At 39.0% G+C, this 10,978-nt stretch overlaps 1 protein-coding gene across 1 annotated transcript in view; it reads right to left on the bottom strand.

Annotated features, from left to right (window-relative positions):
• The window catches only part of SYNE1 (spectrin repeat containing nuclear envelope protein 1), a 391,665-nt gene that overhangs the window by 361,113 nt on the left and 19,574 nt on the right, over positions 1–10,978 (bottom strand). The window contains exon 8 of the mRNA XM_021716025.1: positions 10,708–10,872. Coding sequence (XP_021571700.1) covers positions 10,708–10,872 — 165 coding nt within the window. The remainder of the gene's footprint in view (positions 1–10,707; positions 10,873–10,978) is intronic.

The following is a 10,978-nucleotide window of genomic DNA, read 5'->3' on the forward strand; positions in this document are numbered from 1 at the left end:
TATAAGAAAATGACTGATGGTACTGGGAAACTATGGGGGGGGGAGGGAGATGGGATTAACAGTAGCAAATATCTGTTGGGGGAGGGGGAAACACCTCTTATCAACAGGGTGCCTGAATGAAATGTAATTGTATACCTAACCATTAACTGTACCCCACAACATCATAATAAAAAATACTGATTAAAAAAAAAAAAAAATACCATGTCTTTCATACATTTACTTCCTGTGGCTTCTGAGACAACATGGTAGCAGAATTTCCTCCTACCTCACTGGTTGCTCCTTTTCAGAATTTTGCTAGTTCATCTTTTGCTTTTAGATCTCTTTATATTGCCATTTCCTCTTCTCTGTTTATAGTTCCTTATTTAATTTCGACACTCTCAGAGCTTTAATTTATGACTTTATATGCCAAAGAGTCTGAATTTTCATCTCCAACCTGTGCTTTTCTCCTACACTCCTGTATCTTATCTCCTACTGCCTACTTTACAAGCCTTCTTGGATAAGAAAAAGACTTGTCATGCCCCAAATTGAACTCCTGATCATCCCTCCCAAACCCACTTCACGTCTTCCATTGTTAACTGATAGAAACTCTTGTTTTTTATCAGTTGCACAGCCCTGAAATCATAGAATCATTTATGACGACTCTTCTTTCACAATCAATGTCTAATGCTGAAAATCCTGTTAGCTGTCCCCGCAAAATATATTCAGAGCCTGACCATTTCTTACCATCTCTATAGCTACTGCCCTGGTTCAAGCCAGTCAATCTGGGTTATTTAAATGGTACCCTGGCTTCCAGCCTCTATCCCTAACCTAGTCTATTCTCACACAGTAGCCACACTGTGAAAACACTGTCATTTCTCTGGCGGGGGGCGGGGGGAAGTGAATGAATAAGTCTTAGCCAGAGCAATCAGGGAGGAGAAAGAAATCAGAGGTAACCAAAAGGAATCAAGGAAGTTAAGTTATCCCTCTTTGCAGATGATATAATTCTATACCTAGAAAACCCTAGAGAGTTTGTCAAAAATCTCTTTGCACTGATAAACAACTTCAGTAAAGTCTTGGGATACAAAATCAATGAGCAGAACAGTTGAATTTCTTTTTTTTTGAGTTGGAGTCTCACTTTGTCACCCAGACTGGAGTGCAGTGGCCGCTCCTGGTCACTGCAGCCTCGACCTGCTGGCTCCGGCGATCCTTCCGCCTCAGCCTTCCAAGTAGCTGGAACTACAGGCATGCGTTACCATGCCCAGCTAATTTTTTATTTATTGTAGAGATGAGGTCTCACCAAGTTTGCCCAGGTGGGTCTCCATCCTGCAGACTCAGGCAATCCACTCACCTCAGCCTCCCAAAGCGCTGGGACTGCAGGCTGAGCCACCGAGTCTGGCTTGAATTTCTATACACCAATAATAACCAGACAGAAAATTAAATAAAAAACACAATCCCATTCACAATAGCCACAAAAGGCCCCTAATATCTCAGTATCCACCTAACCAAAGAGGTGAAACACCTTACAATGAGAACTACAGAACACTGCTCAACAAAATCAAGGACGACACAAACAAATGGAAAACATCTCATGCTCATGAATGGGAAGAATGAATATATTGTCAAGATGTTCATTCTAACCAAGGAAATCTACAGATTCAATGCAATTCCTATCAAATTGCCAACATTATTTTTTACAGACCTAGAAAAGATAATACAGAAATTCATATGGAGCAAAAGAGAGCTTGAATAGATAAAGCCATCCTCAGCAAAAGGAACCAAGCTGGAGACATCACACTTCCAGACTTTAAACTTTATTACAAAGTTATAGTGACCAAGACATCATGGTATTGGTACAGCAATAGACACACAGACCAATGGAACAGGACAGAAAACACAGAAATAAAACAATTGACCTTCAACCAACTTATCTCCGATAAAGCTGACAAAAACAAACATTGGGGGAAGAAAACCATATTTAGCAAATGGTACTGGAAAAACTGGCTAGCCACATGCAGAAGAATGAAACCGGACCCTTATCTTTCACCATATACAAAAACTAACTTAAAATGGATCAAGGACTTAAATGGAAAGTCTCAAACTAAAAGGATCTTAGAAGAAAACTTAGGGAACACCCTACCCTGGACATCAGAGTAGGCAGTTAGCTCATGGCCAAATCCTCAAAAGCAAACGCACCAAAAGCTAAGGCTGACAAGTGGAACCTTATTAAACTAAAAAAAAAAAAAAAAAAAAAAAGCACAGAAAAATAAATCATTAGGAGAGTAAAGAGACAAACCAAGAAATGAGGGAAAAAATATTTGCAAGTTCTACACATGGCAAAGGCCTAACATCTAGGATCACAAGGAACTCAAATGAATTGACAGAAAAAAAAATTAAAAAGTGGGCATGAACATACACTTCTCAAAGACATTCAACCAACGAACATATGAAAACATGTTCAGCCTCACTAATCATGCAAATCAAAACTATAATGAGATATCACCTCATACAGCTCAGGATGGCTATCATTAAAAAGGAAAAAAAACCAACAATTGTTGGTGTGGCTGTGGAGAAAAGCAAACATTTCTACATTGTGGGAATGTAAGCTAGTTCAACTTTTGTGGAAAACAATGTGGGATTTTCTCAAAGAACAAAAATTGAACTTCCATAAGAACCAACAATTCCATTTCTGGGAATACACCCAGAGGAACATAAATTGCTCTACCAAAAAGACACCCAGATATGTATGCTCATTGCAGCACTATTTACAATAGCAAAAACGTGGAACCACCCCAGATGCTCATAGAAAGTACACTGGATAAAGAAAATGTGGTACATATACATGATGGAATATTACACAGCCATAAAGAAGAACAAGAGCATGTCCTTTGCAGCAACATGGATGCAGCTGAAGACCATCATACTAAGTGAATTATCACAGAAAAAATAACTGAATACTGTATATTCTCACTCCTAAGTGAACCCTGATTACTGGTCACATGAACACAAAAGTGGGAACAACAGATGCTGGACACTGCTAAAGGATGGAGGGAGGGAGAAAAAAAGATAAGGAGCAAATAGCAACACACTGGGTACCAGGTCTACTATTGGGGGAGTGAGAGGACCTGCTAGAAGTCCAAACATCACCTGCATGCAATTTATTTACTTAGCAAATCCTCATATACACTCTACAACTTTAACATAGATAGACAGACAGATAGATAGATAGATAGATAGATAGATAGATAGATACATACATACATACATACATACATACATACATACACAGGAAGAAAATGAATGGAAGGAAAAGGTTAGAATCTTGCAAAGCAACTCAACAATGCCAAAGTGGAATTAAGAAAAGTGAGAAGGTATAAAGAAACAATACTGGGAAAAATATAGAAGCTTAACTACAGGCACAGAAAAGATCACAAAATATACAAAAGAATATTTTTGAACTATTTTATGCCAATCATTTTGAAGACTTAGTCAAGTTAACACATTTTTTAGAAACTATAAATTGGTAATATTGACCCAGTTAAAATTTTGAGAGCCTGAATGTGAGGATACAACAGTGAAAAAAAACAACAACCCTCACTCTAACAGAGGTGAATTACAGTGCAGGGAATTAAGCAATAAATAAGATAAATGATTAAATCAGATAACAGTAGAGATTAAGAGAAATGTCAAAGAGAAAAATCAAATAGGAAAGAGGAAGAGGGAGTTTGGGGGAAGTTGTAATTTCAGAAGAAATGGCTAGGAAAGAGGTGACTAGGAGGTGATCTTTTAGTAAAGACTCTAAGGAGACGAGGAAAGACATAATGGAAAGATCAATAGAAGGACGTTTCAGGCCATGAGAACTTTCCAGGGGGATGTCGAGGCAAAGGTCTTGAGTTGGGAATGTGCTTGCCTGTTTGTTGACACTACAAATTTAAAATTGCAAAGCAACTATAGTCTCCCTGTCATTTTACCTTCTAACATAAATTATTTATTGTGTTTACTGTTTCTATCTGCCTCCTCTTCCACTCGAAAGCAAGTTATCTAAGGGCTAGGATCTTTGTTTTGCTGACAGGTGTATCACAAACGTCTAGAACACGACTTTGCACATTGAGAGCGCTCAACAAATATTCTGAAAGACTAGGAATGATTACAAAGGTATAGCCAAGAAGTGAGAAGAAGACTATGAAACCAAATGAAAGAAGTCTTTCCAGGGCGAAGGAATAATGACATAAAATGCTTCTGAATAGGTGAGGTAAGATGATTGAGAACTGGCCACTGGGTGAAGAACAAGGAAAACCCTGGTAAGCTTGGCATGGTCAGGTGTCAAGTGAAAAGCTGAATTGGAATGCATTTTTAAAAGAACAAGAGAAGAGAATTTTGAAACAAGAAAGATAACTTAGCCAAGTATTTCAATAAACATTGCTGTAAAAGGAAAGAGGAAAATTGTACAGTAGTTGGAAGAGCAAGTAAAGCTAAGAAAGAGACTTTTTTTCATAATTTATGACCCACTTTTTATTTTTATTTTTATTTTTTTATTAATCAATATTTTTTATTATGGTTTTGTGGGGTACAGTTAACGGTTAGGTGTATAATTACGTTTCATTCAGGCACCCTGTTGATAAGAGGTGTTTTCCCATCCCCAGACAGATATTTGCTACTGTTAATCCCATGCACAAAGGTTAACTCCAAATGGATCAGAGACCTAAATGTAAAACCTCAAACAATAAGAACCTTAGAAAAGGAATGAAATACTCTCACGGAAATCGGAACTGGCATCCAATTCCTGTACAAAACCCGAAACCCACAGGTCATAAGAAAGAGACTTTTAAAGATAAGAGTAACAAAGAACTGAGCACCACATGTTCTCACTCATAAGCAGACCCTGCACAATTATCATAATACTATAAGAAAGAGATTGGCAGTAGTAGGAAACTGCCAGGGGAGGGAGCGGTGGAATGGGGGAGGGGACACACTTCATCAATAAAGGTACCTGATCTCAAACCAGGTGACTTGGGGACAAAGTTACGCTCAAGCTTCACCTGTACAATTACCATTTGTATACCTAACCCTGAATTGTACCCCACATCTTTAAAATAAAATTAAAAAAAAATAAAATTTAAAAAGATAAGAGTAATAGCAGCGTATTTGTAAGTAGATGGGAAAAACTGAAGAGAAAAATAGAGGTAAGGGAAGAATGACAGGAACTGTCTTTTGGAGAGAGGAGGAAGGATGGCGTCTAATATACACGTGGAGGGGTTGGCCTCGCTCAGAGCGCAGATGGCTCATCCATAGTAACAGAAGTGAAGAACGAGTATTCGGGCACAGATGCAAGTAGGTGGGTTGATGTGGTCGTGGGAGCTTGTGGAAATTCTTTTCTGACTGCTTCTATTTTCTGAAAGAAAAAGGAAGCAATGTCATCAGCTAAGAGTGAATGTGGGGAGGAGGTGTGGAAGGTTTGAGACTAGGTATGAAATAGTTGTCCCAGAAATGGAGAGGGAATGGAGTTGGAAATGCCTTCTGATCGCCAGTCTGCACTGAGGGCCCACTTGGGTTAGTCATCATGCCTGGCAGTGTGCTTTTCTCCAGCTCCGTGAGCTGCATGTGTGTGGGCATGTACTAGGTAGAGTTCCCTTTACCCGTCATTGTGTCTTTACCAGGCTAGTGAGACAAAGAGATGTGGACAAGGCAAGTGAGGGTGTATACAAGTGGGGGACTTTTCATGACTGAGTTGCATTTGAGCTGAGCACAAAGGGAAACAAAGAGGATGGGATGCAGAGAAAAGGGTCAGGCCAATAAAGTGCAGGGCACAGAAGAGGTGAAGACTTGTTTAATTAGAGAGTGGGGTGCTTGACAAAGAGACTATGGAGGGGTTACTGTCACTGGCGGTGAGAATTTTAGGCTATAACAATGGAGTAAGTGGCTAGGGTAGGGTATAGGGCAGGATCCCAGGGGAAGGAGAGGTCAAGAAACTGAGAGTTAGGATACTGGAAGGATCATTTATGAGCTACTGAAGTTATTAAGAATTATGCGTACATTGTCATCCAGGAAACAAAATCTTCAAGATAGGAGGGAATGCGACCTCAGTAGGTTTGGTAATCTACAGTAAGGATGGGTAGTAGATGTCATAGTCTAATGGTTACTCTCATAATTCCTTAAGACTGAAGTCTTACTTTGCCAAAGCAATACCACAAATAATAAAGAAATCAAGGATAATTAATCCACAAATACTATATTAAATATCTTTGTGGGCACTTTAAGCTTAGTGCTTAAGACAACCTGGATTGTCAGTTATGTGATATTGAACAAGTCATTCAACCTCCCTCTGTCTATAGTTCACCACCTGCAAGAGAGTATAACACTACCTGTCTCATATCCCTCATGCCGAGTGTTCAGTAGAATCAAATAATTAAAACTTAAACATGGCTAAATCTTCCATAACAACTAGATGTGGTTACTGTTATCTTTCTAGATAACTGAGCCTTAGGCTAACAGAAAAGTAGGAAAGATAATACAGTTTTACTTTACTTTGCAGAATGAATATGTTCCAATATACATGTAAGTTAATTAAAAATCTAGTAAAACAAAACCATTGGCATACACAAAGTAAATTCTTTGGAATATACATTTAAAAATAATTTATTTATCCTTTTTTTTAAGTTGGGGGTCTCACTCTGTCGCCTAGACTAGAATGCAGTAGCATGATCACAGCTCACTGAAGCCTTGACCTCCTGGACTCAGGTGATTCTTCAGCCTCAGCCTCCTGAATAGCTGGGACTACAGGCACCTGCCACCACACCCAGCTAATTTTTAAAAAAAATTTTTTTTGTAGAGGCAAAGTGTCACTGTGTTGCCTAGCTCGATCTTGAACTGAACTCAAGTAGTCCTCCCGCCTTGGCCTCCCAGAGTGCTGGGATTAATGGTGTGAACCACCGGGTCCAGTCCCAAATATACATTTTAAAAATTATCTGAATTTAATTTACAGACACCACCTATGTATTAAGTGATGAAAATTATGTTGTTGTTGTTTTTAACAGTGTGAAGAATGCAAAAAACCAAGCATTCTAATTTTGACAATATGTTTAAATTTTCTTGAGAAGAATCAGAATTACTTTTTAGACTGGAATGGGTTTTTAGACATTCTTGGTTATGCATCAATAAGTCCTAAATTGCACTCTTCCTAATTTATTGTATTTCCAACTGAGCCCAATATACCAACCTAGAATATTTATATCAAATTGATGGACTAAGCCAGGCTTGGTGGCTCAGCCTGTAGTCCCAGCACTTTGGAAGGCTGAAGCGAGTGGATTTCCTGAGCCCGCGGGTTTGAGACCAGCCCGGGCAACTTGGCAAGACCTTGTCTTTTCAGTGAATCAAAAAATTAGCCGGGCATGGTAGTGTGTGTCTACTACTTGGAAGGCTACTTGGAAAGCTGAGGCAGAAGGATCGCTAGAGCCCAGCAGACCCACACTGGGGTTGCCGTGAGCATGCCACTGCACTTCAGCCTGAGCGACAGAGTGAGACTCTAACTCAAACAAACAAAAAAAATGATGGACTCATTTTGTGCCATTGAGTTTACCTAAAATTTTCAGTCATTTTAACGATTCAAACTTTTTCCCCTCAAAGCTTAGCTTATTGTAAACACCAAATACATATTTTGAGTAAATGATAATTGATCACATAATGGACAATTTAATTACTTTGCTACTGTTACTTTAAGTATCTGTGACCAGGCCTAGTAAAAGGTTCTGCCTCAATAAAAACATCATTCTAAGATTCATCTTGAACCTGACTCTAGTCCCTATCTACTTCTGTTTTTTTTCCCTGTTGTCTTCTAACTGCATTCCCTGGTTTAATCTTTAGTCCTTTCTGTATCTTTAATATCAAATAACCATTTTCTCCTACTTCTGTCCCTCTATCTCTCCCTGATCCATTTCATTTCTGGTTTTTATGACTTGTTTGCCACACTTTGGCAGAGAGATTGTTCCATCTGTACTCTTGGTGGTAGGCATAGGGTGTCTCTCTCTCTCTCTGAATCTCTCTCTGTCTCTCTCTCTCTCTTTCTCAAGGGAGCTAGAAGGGCTTATGAAGGGACATGAATCTTAGAGCCATGGAAACATACAAACAGCATGTACATCGTCCAACATAAATTTCATTCCTCGTCAGGAGCTGATGCTACCTATAGTGTGCCCTGAATTAATATATCTGTGAAATCTTATAATTATCTAGTAAATAGCAAGTCACATTGCAGGACATTTTCTCTAAAGTGGAACATTTGAATTAGACTTAAATCTATTATATAAACAACAAACACATAGATGTTTCTCAAAGTTCCAGACTGGAGGCACCACAAATGCCTGGACACTGTCAGTTATCGTCATCTCTTTTTCAAGTGCTGGAAACAAGCACATAGTAGGCCCCAAGTGAATATTCATTAAATTAATGCATTTAAAGCAAAATTGCTATTTGTTCTTCATCATATTTAAAATTCTAAGCTGATATCTTTTATATCGAATATTTACAACAGTTGAAGTAGTTTCAATAGCTAAGTTTTGAAAAAAAACTATTGAATGTGATATATGCTTATTTGCTAATTTATTAAATAGAGATTATTTGTATAACCGTATTCCAGCACTTTTTCCTATTTGTAGCTTTTATTTTATTTTATTTTATATAGATTTTGAGTCAGAGTCTTACTGTGTCGCCCAGGCTAGAGTGCAGTGGCACTCTCATGGCCACCACAGCCTTGACCTGCTGGGCTCAGGTGATCCTTCTGCCTTAGCCTTCCAAGTAGTTGTAACTACAGGCATGCACCACCTGTAGTTCCTAATTTTTTGATTTATTGTAGAGATGAGGTCTTGCTAAGTTGCCCAGGCTGGTCTCGAACCCCTGGGCTCAGGCAATCCTCTCACCTCCACCTCACAAAGTGCTGGGTTTACAGGCATGAGCCACCATGTCTGGCACTTTTTCCTATTTTCAATATACTGGGAGTCTCAAAGTGGACATGGCTCAGGTGTCTCTGATTCTGAGAAGTCTTAAGTTAACCTCCCTCAAGCCTAGAAAAATATTTGTGACTTGATCTCATATGAGACCTGAACTCTGGTTCCCTTACAGCAACCTCTGCTTCAGAGCACTAAGGTATAAACCAGCAGACTCAGTTTTTATGTGTCTATCTGAACAGATGGAGAAGTCCCCAAGGTCATGCTCGCATCTGAGAAGCCAGATGACAGGGACTTTGTGTGTGTGTGTGGTGGCGGGGAAGAAAGGGACTGAGAGATATCAGGCTCCTTGGGCTGCATTGATTAACCTTTTGGCTTCCCTGGGTTGTGTCTAGTAAAAAGGAATTGCTTTGGGCTGCACATAAATTATGTAATATAGTTAGTGTATATGCATAAAAGACTTCTCATATTTCTAAAATATTTTTTATTATAAAGCTTAAAAAATGGGAATATAAAACTAGGGGGAAATTTGACCTTGTTTTTGTAAAATTAATCTATCAATGTCTGGTTTAATGGAAGTGGTCACAATTCTGAGTGAGTTCTCAAGGTGTTTGTCAGAAATATTTGCTCAATTTTTGCTCTTTGTGTGATTCATAATTGAAAACAGCTGCTCATAAATGTATGTGCTGCCAAAAAGCAATGTCATGAATAAGGCATGATTGCGAACATCATAAATGGAACCATGCAAGGGATCATGAAGAAAACAAACACTAACTAAAAAACACATGATGTTAAAAACTTTTGTGGGGCCGCATTACTAGCTATCCTGAGCCACATGCAGCCTATGGGCCGCTGGTTGGACATGCCTGGTCTAGACTGTGATATCTTGCTGTACCCTTCTGGTTTGATAAGCTTGTCTGGGGTTGAGTCGGCGGATCTGAAAGAGCCCGGCTCTGCAATGGTGTGACACCTCTGTGTCTTTGCATCTTTATCTCCAAAAGCAAGGTTCTAGAGAGGCACAAACCAAAATCTGTCATGAATTTGTTTTATGATCTGGTCTAGTATATAGAACAGTCTATTTTTGGTGGGTAATTAAAAAAGCATAATGATAACAATAATTTGGAAGAAAATATGTATGAGCTATAAATTGTCCATATGTTGTCAGGAATAGAAGTCTGTTTTCCTCATACAATAAAACCCCACTATGGCACAACAAAGGGAGTCCACAAATTCAATTGCACCAAATGTAGGATTCTGTTTGAGTGACTTTCATGAAAAAATAGCAATTTTAGTTAGTCCTGTACTGTCACAAAACTCAAAGGAAAAGTATATTGGAAATTATGCTATATACAACTGACCATACATTAAGTCAAAACAGTCCCAAATGACTTAGATGCTGTCAAAGCCTAACTCACCACTTCTTAAAGCCATCATCACCTCTTCCACCCTCATCCCACGGCAGCAGGACAGAGGAAGTTTCACCTGCCTTCCTTTGAGAATGAAAGAAGGGATGTGGTCTGAAACCAATGACCAGATACATCATTATGTAAACGCAAACTATCTGTGAACTTATCTGGGTGTAGAAAGTATCTCAAGAAATCAACCCATTGGAATGGTCATCAACAAGTATAAGAAGGGAACATGCAAATCAGAGAACTCTAGGAAGGTGCCACATATCTGACTCACGTAGGATGGATATTTGGGGGTCCATGCCAGTACACGTTCTGACGAGGTCACCTCTCCAGACCACACGAGGACTTGCTATGCTACAAAGTTTTCCAGCCAGGATTTTTACCTTATGTTGCTCAAGTTTCCGTTGTATTGTGTTGGCAGTTTCCTCATGGACTTGCTGAATGGCTATTTCCTCTCTCAGGGCTACCTCTGCCCGGTAGAGCCAGGCACCTATGGTGCCCAGTGGTGCAGGAAGAGATTTATCAAGCTGTATATGCCAATCAAAGAGCTGAAATTTTAAAAAAAGCAGAAAAATAAAATATCTCTAATACAGAAGACAACTTATAAAAACTGCTCAAATAATTTTAAATCATACATAAGGCTTCAAGTCGATG

The sequence above is a fragment of the Carlito syrichta genome, unplaced genomic scaffold (assembly GCF_000164805.1).
Source record: "Carlito syrichta isolate Samal-C Ts95f unplaced genomic scaffold, Tarsius_syrichta-2.0.1 Scaffold308114, whole genome shotgun sequence".
NCBI lineage: Eukaryota > Metazoa > Chordata > Mammalia > Primates > Tarsiidae > Carlito > Carlito syrichta.